The 14,235-nt window shown below is 44.7% G+C and overlaps 1 protein-coding gene across 1 annotated transcript in view; it reads left to right on the top strand.

Annotated features, from left to right (window-relative positions):
- The window catches only part of SUCLG1 (succinate-CoA ligase GDP/ADP-forming subunit alpha), a 99,197-nt gene that overhangs the window by 66,748 nt on the left and 18,214 nt on the right, over window positions 1-14,235 (top strand). The window contains exons 6-7 of the mRNA XM_082273664.1: window positions 2,340-2,423; window positions 5,071-5,222. Coding sequence (XP_082129790.1) covers window positions 2,340-2,423; window positions 5,071-5,222 — 236 coding nt within the window. The remainder of the gene's footprint in view (window positions 1-2,339; window positions 2,424-5,070; window positions 5,223-14,235) is intronic.

Below are 14,235 nucleotides of genomic sequence, written 5' to 3'. Positions count from 1 at the left end.
AGTGGATTGGAGTCAGTGCCAGTGGACTACTGCTGCAGTAGCGTGCCACTCACTGCTGCAATAAATTTAAATCACTACTGCAGTAGTGATTTAAAATTAATGCAGTGAGTGCCCTACTGCAGCAGTAGTCCACTGACTCCAGTCAAATCCACTGTGTGTAGCTGTTGTTGCCTAGCTTTTTTTCTAGCAGTTTTGCACTGACTGCAGTAGTTGCAGTGAGTGACAAACTGCAGAGGTAGTCCTCCACTGACTCCAGTCCAATCCACTGTGTAGCTGTTGTGTTGCCTAGCTTTTTTTCCCTAGCAGTTTTGCACTGACTGCACTGCAGTAGTGAATTAAAATTATTGTAGTGAGTGAGTCCACTTTATTATGCATTAATGCACAATCAGATGTTGTGAAATGCAAATGTCCCTGCAATTGAAGTTTTCCTATCAGTTTTTATGCAGTTAAGGTGTAAAGAACGAGCCCTTAATCTTAAAAAAATAAACATTTACATGTTCAGTAACAGATTTGTGTCGACATTTGTGTTTTTTTTTTTTTTTGCAAAATTTTACATGTGTCAAAATATCAGCCGATATGCGATTGGCAAAATTTCGGTATCGGCAACGAAAAACCGATATCGGTCGATCACGTGTGTGTGTGTATATGTATGTATGTGTGATTCTGGACTTCCGCCTGCAGGGGGTGCACGCACACCACCGCCAGGCTGCATCTGCTGTAAAGTTCACAGCAGAAGCCGATCTGCGGATGCCAGGCACTCTGTTCTCTGGCACCTGCTGTTCATCGGCAATACACAGAGAACTGATATATGTAAACATTGTATCTTAGTTCTGACGGGAGAGAGAATCGATTCTGTGTTCCTTCAAAGCATAGACTAGAATCCATCGCCTCCCTTAGAGCCCTTTCACACTGAGGCACTATAAAAAGCACTATAAAAAGCACCCAAAAAGCTCACAAAACCTATTCCTATTAAAATCAATGGCACGACCACGCAATTGTGCAGTGCCGCATCGCAAAAATGGCTTGGTAATGAAGGTGGTAAATCTTCGGGGATCAAGTGGTTAAAGGTAACACCCCCCCCCCCACCTCGCTAAATACTTACCAGGGTCCTGTATCGATCGATCCAGTGCTGTGCCTGTTTACAGTAGCACTGGTTCTTTCTCTACCCTGTCACTGGCTCAGACAGCAGCAGGAGTCATTGGCTCCTGTTGCTGTCAATCAAATGCTGTGAATCAGGGGTGGGGCGGCCAAGCCAGGCTGTGTGTGTCAATGGATACATATAGCCCGGCTCAGGAGAGAGCCCCCAGGTGCACCACCAGCAGAAGTCATTGGCTCCTATTGCTGTCAATCAAATGCTGTGAAGTGGGGGGGTGGGGCGGCCAAGCCAGGCTGTGTGTGTCAATGGATACATATAGCCCGGCTCGGGAGAGAGACCCCAGGTGCACCACCATAGGAAGCGGCTTCCTTTTTGGGTTTGCACCAAAAAAAGGATAATCCAAGAGTTGGCTCGGGCTTGCGCTGTGTGCAATACCATTGCACTGAGCAGGTAAGTATAACATGTTAAATTCCAGCCTTAACAAACGCTTTAATCTATTTTTGTATTTTATTGTACAGTATATAAAGCCAGAACTTTTTAGTTTAGGATATAACGGGGGAAGTTTACTCAGAACGTTAAAAATACACAATTGAAGACCTGCATTCCAGGTTCAGGTTTGCTGCATGTAAAGCGCACAGACAAATGTAAAGGTGGGAATAGGTCCCTGGATTCTTTTCAGTTCCTCATTTCTACCACTAGGTGGGAGTAAAGTACTTTGATTATGAGCTGCACGTCATTACCTCCTCCTCAAATGGCTCATAACTATTCTATAAGAAAAGCTCTGCATAGAGAACTCTTCTGCAGTTAAGTCGAATGTGCCATTGGACTGAAGCTTTTTTTTTTTTTTCTTCTCCCCCCCCCCTTTCAGTTCCTTAATTAGCTGTAATGCTTTGTGCACAAAATAGACATGCACAGCAAATTATATTGCTAATTATGTAATGGTAGGGGAGAAAAAAAAAAAGTTCCTTCCCACACAATTGAAGCTTCTGCCTAGCTGGCTGGTGGAGGTCAGAGTATTGTGATATCCGGGAACACCGCGGAGATTGCTTCTAATCACAGCCCTGGAGTAAAGCCGATCGTTCTCCATAGTGGTGATGAACCATTCCCTGTAAGCATTTGCCTTGTTGATTGTCTTTAAATGTTAATGCTTCAGTGCAGTTCAGTTTTCATTGCCATGCCGCTGAAATAAACATGCCATTCCTGTTACATTGTGTTCATAGAAGCCTGTGTGTGTTTTCTGCAGGTATCGTGTCACGATCCGGAACCCTGACGTACGAAGCTGTGCATCAGACGACGCAGGTTGGATTGGGGCAGTCGCTGTGTGTCGGTACGGCTTTGTGTATTCTATCTGATGTAGGAGAGTTAGTACAGGCAGGCAGCACTTATTTGTTTCATCGTTACAAGGAGGACTAAAGACTCAATACTGGATCATTTGTTACAAGGAGGACTAAAGACTCAATACTGGATCATTTATGGCCGTTTATCATTTCACCTTTTTCAGTTAGTAACAGAAACATTGATTTTTTTAAAAAAAAATCTCTAGGATGTGTTTTTAAGTGAAACCAATTGCATATGATTTTTATTTGTCTGCTTCCTTTACCTAAACCCCCCCAAAAAAACAAAAATGTAATACTTTGCACTGCAGCTTACCAGTCCTTAGATTTAGTGGCTGCATTGGGTGTCTTTTTTTTTTTTTTTTTTTTTTCGCTAAGATTTTTAAAATGTACAAAAAATACCTTTTTTGCCATAAATGCAATGTCCTTGTTGCTTTCTGTGGGCTTAAGTATTTGTAAACCTAAAATAAAAAATGGAAGGTACTGTCTTTTTTAGGCAGGCCATACATAATGCAATTTTCTTTCCTTCAACCACAAGTGGCAGGGAAGAAAATCACTATTTCTCTATCGCCCATTGACAGACGCAGCAGTTATTCCCCCATCAACACAGTCAGTTTTAATGGGGGAATCACTCCCGTGGAGCTATAGTGTTCTCCTGGCATGGAAAACATAGAGATTATCTCTAGTGCTGTAGCCGCTGGAAATAAATGCATCCTAAAAATCCACCAGACTGGTGGTACCCAAGTCGATTGACGGAACGTCAATTTGGGTACAATCGGCCTGCCCATATATGGTTCAAATCTCAGCCTGTCCCTGCTAAACCAAGATTGGATTTGAACCGTCTATGGCCAGCTTAAAGCAAGATAATATAGGCTACTAATGCATTGTTATTTACTGCTTCCTGTGTTGAATAATTCCTGGATGATCCTGCCTTTTGTCATGCCACTGACTATACAGGCACACTGTGCAAGAACGCAGAGTGTCTGTGTTCCATGGTCTGTGGTCACGCCCTCCAGCCACTCCCCGCCCACACCTCTAGCCTCGCCCACGCCTCTAGCCTCGCCCCCTCCCACGCCTCTAGCCGCTGGCTCGCCCAGCCCACACCTCTAGCCGCTGGCTCACCCACACCTCTAGCCTCGCCCCTGCCCATGCCTCTAGCCGCTGGCTCGCCCACGCCTCTAGCCGCTGGCTCGCCCACGCCTCTAGCCGCTGCCTCGCCCCTGCCCACGCCTTTAGCCACACCTCACCGCCCATCTGTTTCACCCATTCATCCCCCTCCAGTTTCTCCATCCCTCTGTCCTGCCTTGGAACGCTCCTTCGCCTTTAGCCGCCCCTCAACCCGCTTATCCGTCCCACCTTTGACCGCTCCTTCCCCTGCCCATTCGTCCCACCTCCAGTCGCTCCTTAACCCCCTCTTGGAATACAATAGCGGTAACAGCATTTCCATCAATGCGGTAATGTCCCCATTTTGTACACACCCACTAGCAGATCTGTGACCTGCACTTTAGAAGCAAGCAGGGAAATTCAATATAGGGATTTTTTTTTTTTTTTTTTTTTTTATAGCATGGCTTCTTGGTAGCCTTACATTTTATATATGGGAACATTTTATTTTTTTTTTTTTTTAACTTTTACAGCTACTTTTTAAAGTGGATGTAAACTGCCTCAGATGATACACAGAGATTAAACAAATCTCCCTACATAAGGTTTACATATATATCAGCTTTCTTCAGCTTTATATATATATTCTTCAGAAAGTGCACATCGTGTTAGCAATTTTCTCTTCCTGTTCAGCACTGGGAGTGTTGTGTTGGTATACACTGTGTGACAGCTGATTGGAGGAAAGGCGCACACACACCCCCACTCCACATAGGCAGAGGAAGGAAGGAATGTGCTATGAATAGACCAGCTCTCTGCTAATCTATTTATAGCACCCATCTTGACACAAAATTCAGCCTGGTTTTATCCTTGTTGACGGAGAACTTGTCAGATGTTATCATGCTGATAGCAGAAGAACGGAGCAGTAGAAAGCTACAGGACTTAGGGCTTTGGAGAGATATAAGAAAGCACTGCAGATATACGTGCCAAGGTAAAATTTTATGAATCAGGTTTGCATCCACTTTAAGGTTTCTTTCACCCTGCTTCATTGGAAAAATGGAGTAAAAACGCATATGCGTTTTCTGGTTGACTGATGTGAAAGATGGACACATGACTCAAACAATGCACCAAAAACGCAAACCATGGGTGTATGCATTTTAACCCTACTGCATTCCCTGCATTAAGGTAAATGATGTCCCTGTAGTTGTACCATGTAATGGAGATGAACAAAGACATGCTCAACCTATGCAAAGACCAGGTCTCCCTCTATGGAGACAGTGGATGAGCGAACGTAGCCACCCAGAGACAGAAAGTTTATGACAAGATCAGGTAAAATAAAGGGGAAAAAAATAACTAATGCAGCCATCACATCTAAAGACTGATATGTTTTTGGTTTTGGGATTAATACCGCTTTAACCCCATAGTTACCAGAATACAATATTTATTTTTCTCTAAACTTTCGCTCTACTAAACTTTTTAACATCTTTGTTTTGAGCGTGTGAAAGAACAATCCTTCCTGACATTTTTACCTTTTGCTTGCTGAAGGAATTGGAGGAGATCCGTTCAACGGTACAAACTTCATTGACTGTCTGGAGGTCTTCTTGAATGATCCAAAGACGGAAGGTATCATTCTGATTGGGGAGATCGGAGGCAGCGCTGAGGAAAATGCTGCTAACTACTTGAGGGAGCACAATTCTGTAAGTCTGAATGTTCTGTTCCAAATACTTTATTGGTATGTCTTCCTATGCGTTGTGATGAGTAAATTGTTCAAATGTGAATTTCCATTTGCCATGGTCTTCACACGACTTGTAATTACCGATGCCATTCACAACTCTGCCCCGAGCTACATCACCAGTTTAGTCACCCAAAGATCTGCTCTCAAGGTTACTTGGTCTCCTCCTCCCATACTCGTCTCCAGGACTTCTCTAGAGCCTCTCCCGTCCCCTGGAACTCTCTACCTCCATCTTTCTGGTAATCTCCTTCTCTGTCTGCCTTTAGGCAATCATTGAAAACTTTTCTCTTCAGGGAAGCCTATCCCACCTCCAACTAACAACTGAACTTTTAATTCTTCCGTCTCATTCCCCAGTGTTACCTTTTTGTGTATTTTTGACCCACCCTATTAGATTGTAAGCTCTTATGAGCAGGGCCCTCTTAACCCTATTGTATTTTATTGTATTGTAACTGAACTGCCTGCCCTCATGCTGTAAAGCAAACTGTTGGCACTATATTATCAAAAGTATTGGAACGCCCGCCTTTTACGCACACATGAACTTTAAAGCGGTAGTATCCCCTGAGAAAAAACCCCTGCAGGACAATGGCACAATGTGCTAGTATGCATCGCATACTAGCACATTATGAAATACCTCAGAACACAGCCCCCACAAGTTTGCCCGGACACCGCTGAAGGAGCTGTTATGTTCCCTCTGCGTCTCTTCCGGGTTCGGCAGCTCCGGCGCTGTGAGTTGCCGGAGCTGCAATGATGTCACTCATGCGTGCGCGGGAGTTCACTTTCCGGCAAGGAGCTCTGAAGGCTCAGTGCATGCGCCACTGGTGTCAGCAGCTGCATGCAGGGTGAATATCTCCTAAACCGTGCAGGTTTAGGAGATATTCATTTTTACCTACAGGTAAGCCTTATTATAGGCCTTATTATAGGCTTACCTGTAGGTAAAAGTTAAAAAGTGGAATATACTACCGCTTTAATAGCATTCCAGTTTTAGTCTGTAGAGTTCATTTCTTAGGGTTCAATATTGAGTTTCAAGCAAAAGGACAGCCGGCAGCTCTGTAAATCTTCCAATTCCTTGTCACAAGACAAGGTGGCTTACGCGTTTCGACGATGAGCCTTATCACAGCACACAACATATGAAAAAAAAAATGTGTGTGTGGGTGTGTGTGTATATATATATATATATATATATATATATATATATATATATATATATATATATATATATATATATATATATACATATACACACACACACATATAATGGGAAACTTCAGACCAATCAATTAGTAAACTAAGTGCTGTGCTGACCAAAAGGTTGAGTTGGCCCACCCTTTGCAGCTATAACAGCTTGAACTCTTTTGGGAAGGCTGTCCACAAGGTTTAGGAGTGTGTCTATGGGAATGTTTGACCATTCTTCCAGAAGTGCTTTTGTGAGGTTAGGTGCTGATGTTGGACGAGAAGGCCTGGCTCCCCATCTCCGCTCTAATTTATCCCAAAGGTGTTCTATGGGGTTGAGCCGATATATCGAGGGCCAAAATGCACTTTCCCCGCTATATCAGAATCGGCCACCAAGGTGATCAATATTGCAGATATTTCAGGAAAGTGCTTGTACTGGAGTGATGCCTGCAGCTAGAGGCATCACCCCGGTACCGGTGTCCATAGCCGACGGTCGGCTGTCTTGTAATGACAATTGATGCGGCTGAGAAGCCGCTTGGCTGTCATTACAAGGAGCGGGAGGGGACGTCTCCGCCGCCTTCTGCGGCTCGCCCCGGGTCTCCCGTCCCACCGAGAGATCCAAGCAACCAGCCTGCACGGCCGCCGAAGACCCGATCAATGCCGCATTCGGCTCTGATCGGGTCTCCATGTAAAACCCGGAAGTGATGTCATGACATCACTTCCGGGTACTTGGCACCAGATTTAAAAAAAATGACAGCGTTCAAAACAGCTAAACTTGGCGTTTTGAATGCTTTTAAGTGCAGAGGAGAGGTTTGGGGTCTTTTAGACCCCCAGATCCCTCCACAAGGGTACCTGTCAATTGATTTAAAAAAAAAAATGTTTTTAAATGTACGAAAATATCGGCCGATACCGATATGAAATAACCAAAATATCAGTATCGGCAACGAAAAACCGATATTGGTTTATCACTAGAACTAACCCTATAAAAGCTATTTTAGCAAAATTTGCTAAAAAATAAAAATAAAGAAAAAACTTCCCATAAGGATTATTGCCTGTAGCAGGAAGTCAAGGCAGTCTACTAAAATATCCTGCTATGTCCGGGCAACGTAGTGGCTATTAAAGTCAATGCCTTTTTAGATGTACAGCTAAATCCCTTCCCTTCGGCTCCTTTAACTGAGATGGCTCTTCAGCATTCATCATGCGTGTTCTGATAGCTAAAAATAAAAAAACAGCAAGCGTGCGTTATGGAAGTATACTGATAATGTTTCTCCTGACAAGAGTTTTTCTCTTAATGCCAGAGAACAGCTACTCGACCGCAGCTTATCTTTATCAGAATAGGTATTTCACAGAGTAAACAAGTAATGCAGATGCTGTCTGTAGTTTTATATACAGAGCACTTCTCTGCTCGGTCCTGTGCTTTTTTTATAACGCTTATATTCAACTTTAACGATGGTAACTTTTAAACCTTGTTCTTCTCTTTACAGTGTAGCTTTACCTTTCTATTGCAAGACATTAAATAATGACTTACACGCCTTAAAACTGCTGAGTGCAATGCAGTTTCCATGCTGTATAAGTATACCTTTTGTCTCTGGAAAATATACGACGGTGTGATGGCCTGGCCCTATTCTGTGGTTGCTTAAATACTCCATTACAGCAAAGAGCCCAGGGCACAGTAGTATATTTCTGCTAAGCCCAAGACATAAATCCAGTTAAGCTTTTAACAAGGTGCCTTTAAAGTATTCACATCTAAACTGCAAGCTGTGTTTGCGATTCCTATCTTGACTAGAAAATGAAAATCATTAGAAAGGCAGTACTAGTGCTAAACTGTTTAACTGGGAAGCAGTCTAGGTGCTCATAATGCACAAAATTACAGTGCTTTTATACTTCATTGCACTACATAGTCACATGATTCTGCCTGATTTCAAAGTGGTCATAATGGTCATGACCTATGTGGCGAATTAGAGCATGAAGCCATCCTGTACCTAACCAATGTGTGGCCAATCAGCATGGAATCCTCACTGGACTTGACCAACTTGGCTTGTGGCCATTCAGAACATGATATAATCAGTGGACCTGACCAACTTGTGGCCAATCAAAGCATGATTTCATCACTGGATGTGAACAACTTGGACTATGTCCATTCAACATCTTCATTACCTCTCAGTAAGGGTTTTGGGAATCGACCAACTTGTGGCCCATCAAAGCATAAAAATCATTACCGGACCTGACAAGCTTGGCTTGTGGCTGTTCAGAACGTGATCTAATGCCTCGTACACACGCAGCGATTGTTAGCCGACTGATCGGCCGGCTTTTGTCCAGTGTTGTTGTGTTGGTTGAAATGTGTTCTAGACTGCACACAAATTTTTTCGGCCAACAACAACCAACTTCAGAAGTGATGTCATGTGCTGGTTATCTTTCCGTGTGCTTTTTCTTCTATGAGCATGCCCAGTCTTGCTCATCTGATTTTTGTCTGCCGAAATCTGTACTGACTGACGAACAATTGGCCGTTCTGTTGACGGCCAACAAAAATTTTATAGCATGCACATCAGATTTTGTTCGGCCGAAAAGTCGCAGTCGGTTGTCGGAAGCATCATACTAACAAGCCGACAATCGGCCGATCGGACGTTGGCCGAAAATTCACGGCCAACAATCGTTGCGTGTGTGCGAGGCATAATCAGTGGACCAGACCAACTTGTGGCCAATCAAAGCATAATATGATCATTCAACATGACCATTTTGGCTTGTGACCATTCAGAAAATAAAATAATCACTGGACATGACCAAGCTGTGGCCAATCAAATCATGAAATCCTCATTGGATTTTACCAACTTGGCATTCTTCAGAATTTTCTCAATAGTGGTTTTGGAACTTGACCAATTTGTGGCCTGTCTTCAGAACATTAAATCCATCACTGAACTTGACCAGATTGTGGCCAATTAGAGCATGAATTACTAGACCTGACCAATTTGTGGCCAGTGAAAGCATGAAATTGTCACTGGACTTGACCAACATGGCTTGTGGCCAATCAAGGGGATCAATAACTCATAATGGTCTTGTGACTTGACCACCTTGTGTGTATTTAAAACTGAAGAGTCAGTAGACTTGACCAACATGAAATCACCACTGTACCTGACCGATGTGTATTGTAGTTTTTACAATACAGAACCAACTCTTCTTCCTGAGCTTTAGCACAATCCGAAGTCAACTGACCAATGCCAATCAGAGCATATCGATATGATTTTGTGCCCACTCACACACAGGTTGTCTATTATCTACTGTAACAAGTTCTTCCAGTGGAAAGGAGCAGTCAGGATCACCCTCCAGGGAGCCGCTATGTAGTTTGATGTTCGCAGCTACTGCAGTTGTCTCATTGCTTGGAGAAATTAAGCCACTGTAACTTTTAGTTTATAAATATGACCCTAAGTGTTAAAAATGATAGCTCGTAAATTGCACGGTAGGAAAGATACTATTATCCCTTGGGTTTACTTAAAGCAGTACCCCACAAAAAAAAAGAAAGATAGTTTAAAGTTCCTTTTAAGGCATGTTACACAGCACAGTGTAATTTCCACCCCGTATCACCTAAAAAAAAAAAAAAAACCTGGTTGATCCTGCCAGTTTCTGCCCTCCCCTCTGTAAACTGACCACAGTGTATCATGGCTGCTGATCCCTGACACCGTAGTCAGTGTATGTGCCTCCGTCAGCCACAGCCCTGCATTCTCCTCCTGTCTCCCTCTGTCCCCCCCACGCTTTCTCCTCCTGTGTCAAGTGCCTGCCCCCCTCCCCTCCTGCTGCTAAAAAACCTTTAATATCCTATATAATCCTCTTTTTTTTTTTTTTTTTTTTTTTTTCCCCTAATGCTAGGTGCTCCTGTCACTGTTTTTAGAAAAAAAATAAAATAATTCTGGCTTTACCCGATTCCAGAGCGCAGCTCAGCCGTCACGTGACCGGCCGGCTCTCTTCCCCCCTCTCCTTTTCGACTGACGTCAGCGGGGGAATCTCGGCTCCGCCCGCTGCAGCTGTCGGGCAGGGAGAGGAGAGAGGCAGCGGGTCATGTGACAGCCGATTTGGCGCTCTGAAATTGGGTAAAGCCAGCATTTTCTTTAAAACAGTGACAGGAGCACCTAGCATTAGGAAAAAAAGAGGATAATATAAACTTAGCAGTGTGGGCTAACAACCACTTTAATTGAAGTCATTGCTAAAAAAAACTTTTAGGCATGTATACATTTCATGTAACATGCATTTTGTTTTAGAGCTAAATTTCACGAATCAAGGTCCTTTTTTTGTTTAAATAAAAAAAAATGAAGGCAAACTGAGTTAAAGCTGAAATCCAGCTCTTGATGTACTTTACATAGTTCATTTGGGCCAACTTTGCCCAAAAGAAAGATATATCCCTCACTAACCTGTGAGGCTGCTGGGTGTGCTGTATGAACTGTATGTAGCTGAGGCTACAGCACTATGTTCTGGGTTGGAGCCGAGACTTCTTGTCTCCTAACCAGAACACTGTAGAGTCTATCTAATCGGCGCTCAGCCATTCAGAGAAAGCGATGTATTCCAGCAATAAATACAAAGCTTCCTTAAGAGAGGGGACTGATGATGTCACAGCCTCTGACTGGCTTTGTATTCATTGCTAGAATACATTGCATTTCTCTGAATGGCTGAGCACCGATCAGACAGACTGTGCTGTGTTCCGGGTAGGAGACAGGAAGTCTCCACTTTCACCCGAAACAGTGCTTTATGTAGCCTCAGCTACATACAGTTTATACCACACATCCACCGGCCTCACATGTTAATGGGGGACATGTTTAGTTTGTTTGGGCCAAACTGCCCCAAACCAACTACAGGATCTCACAAAAGTAAGTACATCCCTCATATTTTTGGAAACATTTTATTTTCTTTATGTGACAACACTGAAGAAATGACACTTTGTTACAATGTAAAGTAGTGAGTGTACAGCTTGTATAACAGTGTAAATTTGCTGTCCTCTCAAAATAACTCAACACACAGCCATTAATGTCTAAACCCTGGCAACAAAAGTGAGTACACCTCAAAGTGAAAATGTCCAAATTGGGCCCAATTAGCCATTTTCCCTCCCCGGTGTCATGTGACTCGTTAGTGTTACAAGGTGTCAGGTGTGAATGGGGAGCAGGTGTGTTATATATGGTGTTATCGCTCTCACTCACTAATACTGGTCACTGGAAGTTCAACATGGCACCCCATGGCAAAGAACTGTTTGAGGATCTGAAAAAAAGAATTGTTGCTCTACATAAAGATGGTCTAGGCTATAAGAAGATTGCCAAGACCCTGAAACTGAGCTGCAGCAAGGTGGCCAAGACCATACAGCGGTTTAACAGGACAGGTTCCACTTAGAACAGGCCTCGCAATGGTCGACCAAAGAAATTGTGTGCACGTGCTCAGCTTCATATCCAGAGGTTGTCTTGCATTGCTGCAGAGGAGGAAGGGGTGGGGGGTCAGCCTATCAGTGCTCAGACCATACGCCACACACTGCATCAAATTGTTCTGCATGGCTGTCGTCCCAGAAGGAAGGAAGGAAAGCCTCTTCTAAAGATGATGCACAAGAAAGCCCACAAACAGTTTGCTGAAGGCAAGCAGAATAAGTACATGGATTACTGGAACCATGTCCTTTGGTCTGACGAGACCAAGATAAACTTATTTGGTTCAGATGGTGTCAAGCCTGTGTTGCAGCAACCAGGTGAGGAGTACAAAGACAAGTGTGTCTTTCCTACAGTCAAGCATGGTGGTGGGAGTGTTATGGTCTGGGGCTGCATCAGTGCTGCCGGCACTGGGGGGCTACAGTTCATTGAGGGAACCATGGATGCCAATATGTACTGTGACATACTGAAGCAGAGCATGGTCCCCTCCCTTCGGAGGCTGGGCCACAGGGCAGTATTTCAACATATCGACCCCAAACACACCTCTAAGACGACCGCTTCCTTGCTAAAGAAGCTGAGGGTAAAGGTGATGGACTGGCTAAGCATGTCTCCAGACCTAAAACCTATTGAGCATCTGTGGGGCATCGAAAACGGAAGATGGAGGAGTGCAAGGTCTCTAAGATCCACTAGCTCAGTGATGTCATCATTGAGGAGTGGAAGAGGACTCCAGTGGCAACCTGTGAAGCTCTGGTGAACTTCATGCCCAAGAGGGTTAAGGCAGTGCTTGAAAATAATGGTGGCCACACAAAATATTGACACTTTGGGTCCAATTTGGACATTTTCACTTAGGGGTGTACTCACTTTTGTTGCCAGCAGCTTAGACATTAATGGCTGAGTGTTGAGTTATTTTGAGGGGCAGCAAATATACACTGTTAGGGCTCTTTCACACGGTCCACCTCCATAGGCGGATCCGTGCTGCTCAGCGGGGATCGATCCGCGATCCCCGCTGAGCCGGCGGATGACAGCTCTGTCTCCGCTTGCAGTGCGGAGGGAGGGAGGTGTCACAGCCCCCCGCTGCTCTCTATGGGGAATCGGATCCCCAGGACGGATGGAAAATAGGGTTTCCATCCGTCCGGATTTCACAGACCGGATCGGATGCGGATTGCAGCGGGTGTCAGCGGACATGTCACCGCTGACATCCGCTGCTCCATAGGGCTGAATGGGGCATCCGATCAGATCCGCCTAAAAAACTGACAGGCGGATCTGATCGGACCGCCCGTGTGAAAGAGCCCTTATACAAGCTGTACACTCACTGCTTTACATTGTAGCAAAGTGTAATTTCTTCAGTGTTGTCACGTGAAGTTATAAAAAAATATTTACAAAAATGAGGGGTGTACTCACTTTTGTGAGATACTGTATGTATAGTATAGAAAAAGACGGCGTTCTATCTTTACAGCTTTAAGTCCACGAGGTGATTGACGCCTCCTGGGCTAATATTTATATCTGACAGCTTAATGGTATTCCCGGAAGATGGCTATCGTATTTCTGGGAGCCCGACGCTTAATCTTCGGAGCTCTTTATTTTAACCACCTCCCACCCGGGCCATTGTAGATATACGGCCGGGTGGGAGTCTCGTCCTTCTGAATGGACGTTCCGGAACGTCCTTCAAAAGGAGAGAGTTCGCGCCGCCGCGGGCGCGCGCAGCCTCGATGTGCCTGTGTCCCTAGGACACAGAGCAACAAGACTCGGCAGGAGGGCCCTGTGATTGGCCCTCCTGATCACATGACTGCTGTGTCCAATCACAGCTGTCATGTAATGTCAATACAGCCGTTGTAAAGGCTTCGATCTCTTCTCCTCCTGACAGATCCTGTCGGTGAGGAGAAGAGCAGAGGATCGATTCTGCAGCCGGGGTGATCAGTGAGTATTTCTAATTACTCACTGATCACAGGGGGGGTCTGTGCTGGTAATCAGATGATTGATTACCAGTGCAGCCCTGGGGGGAGGGGGTGCCACTAGAGCCACCAGGGATGCCCACCTATGACCACCAGGGATTCCCACCATGGCCACCAGGGATGGCAAACAGGGCTCAGAGAGCCTGCCAGTGGTGCCCCCCTATCAGTGCTGCCCACCAATGCCATCTATCAGTGCTGCCCACCAGTGCCTGTTATTGCCATCTATCAGTGCCGCCTATCAGTGCCCATCAGCGCTGCCTATCAGTGCCCACCAATGCTGCATATCAGTGCCACATATCAGTGCCCATCAGTGCTGCATATCAGTGCTACCTATCAGTGCTGCATATCGGTGCCACCCCATCAGTGTCTCCTCATCAGTGCCTGTCAGTGCGGCGTCATCAGTGCTCATCAGTGCAGGAAAAAAACGTATCCATTTACAAAATTTTATAACCTAAACAAAAAAACT

The sequence above is a fragment of the Pelophylax lessonae genome (genome assembly GCF_965119305.1).
Source record: "Pelophylax lessonae genome assembly, chromosome: 1".
NCBI classification, from domain to species: Eukaryota; Metazoa; Chordata; class Amphibia; order Anura; family Ranidae; genus Pelophylax; species Pelophylax lessonae.
The sequence above is the reverse complement of the archived record's forward strand: the minus strand, read 5'-3'. Positions and strand labels throughout refer to the sequence as shown.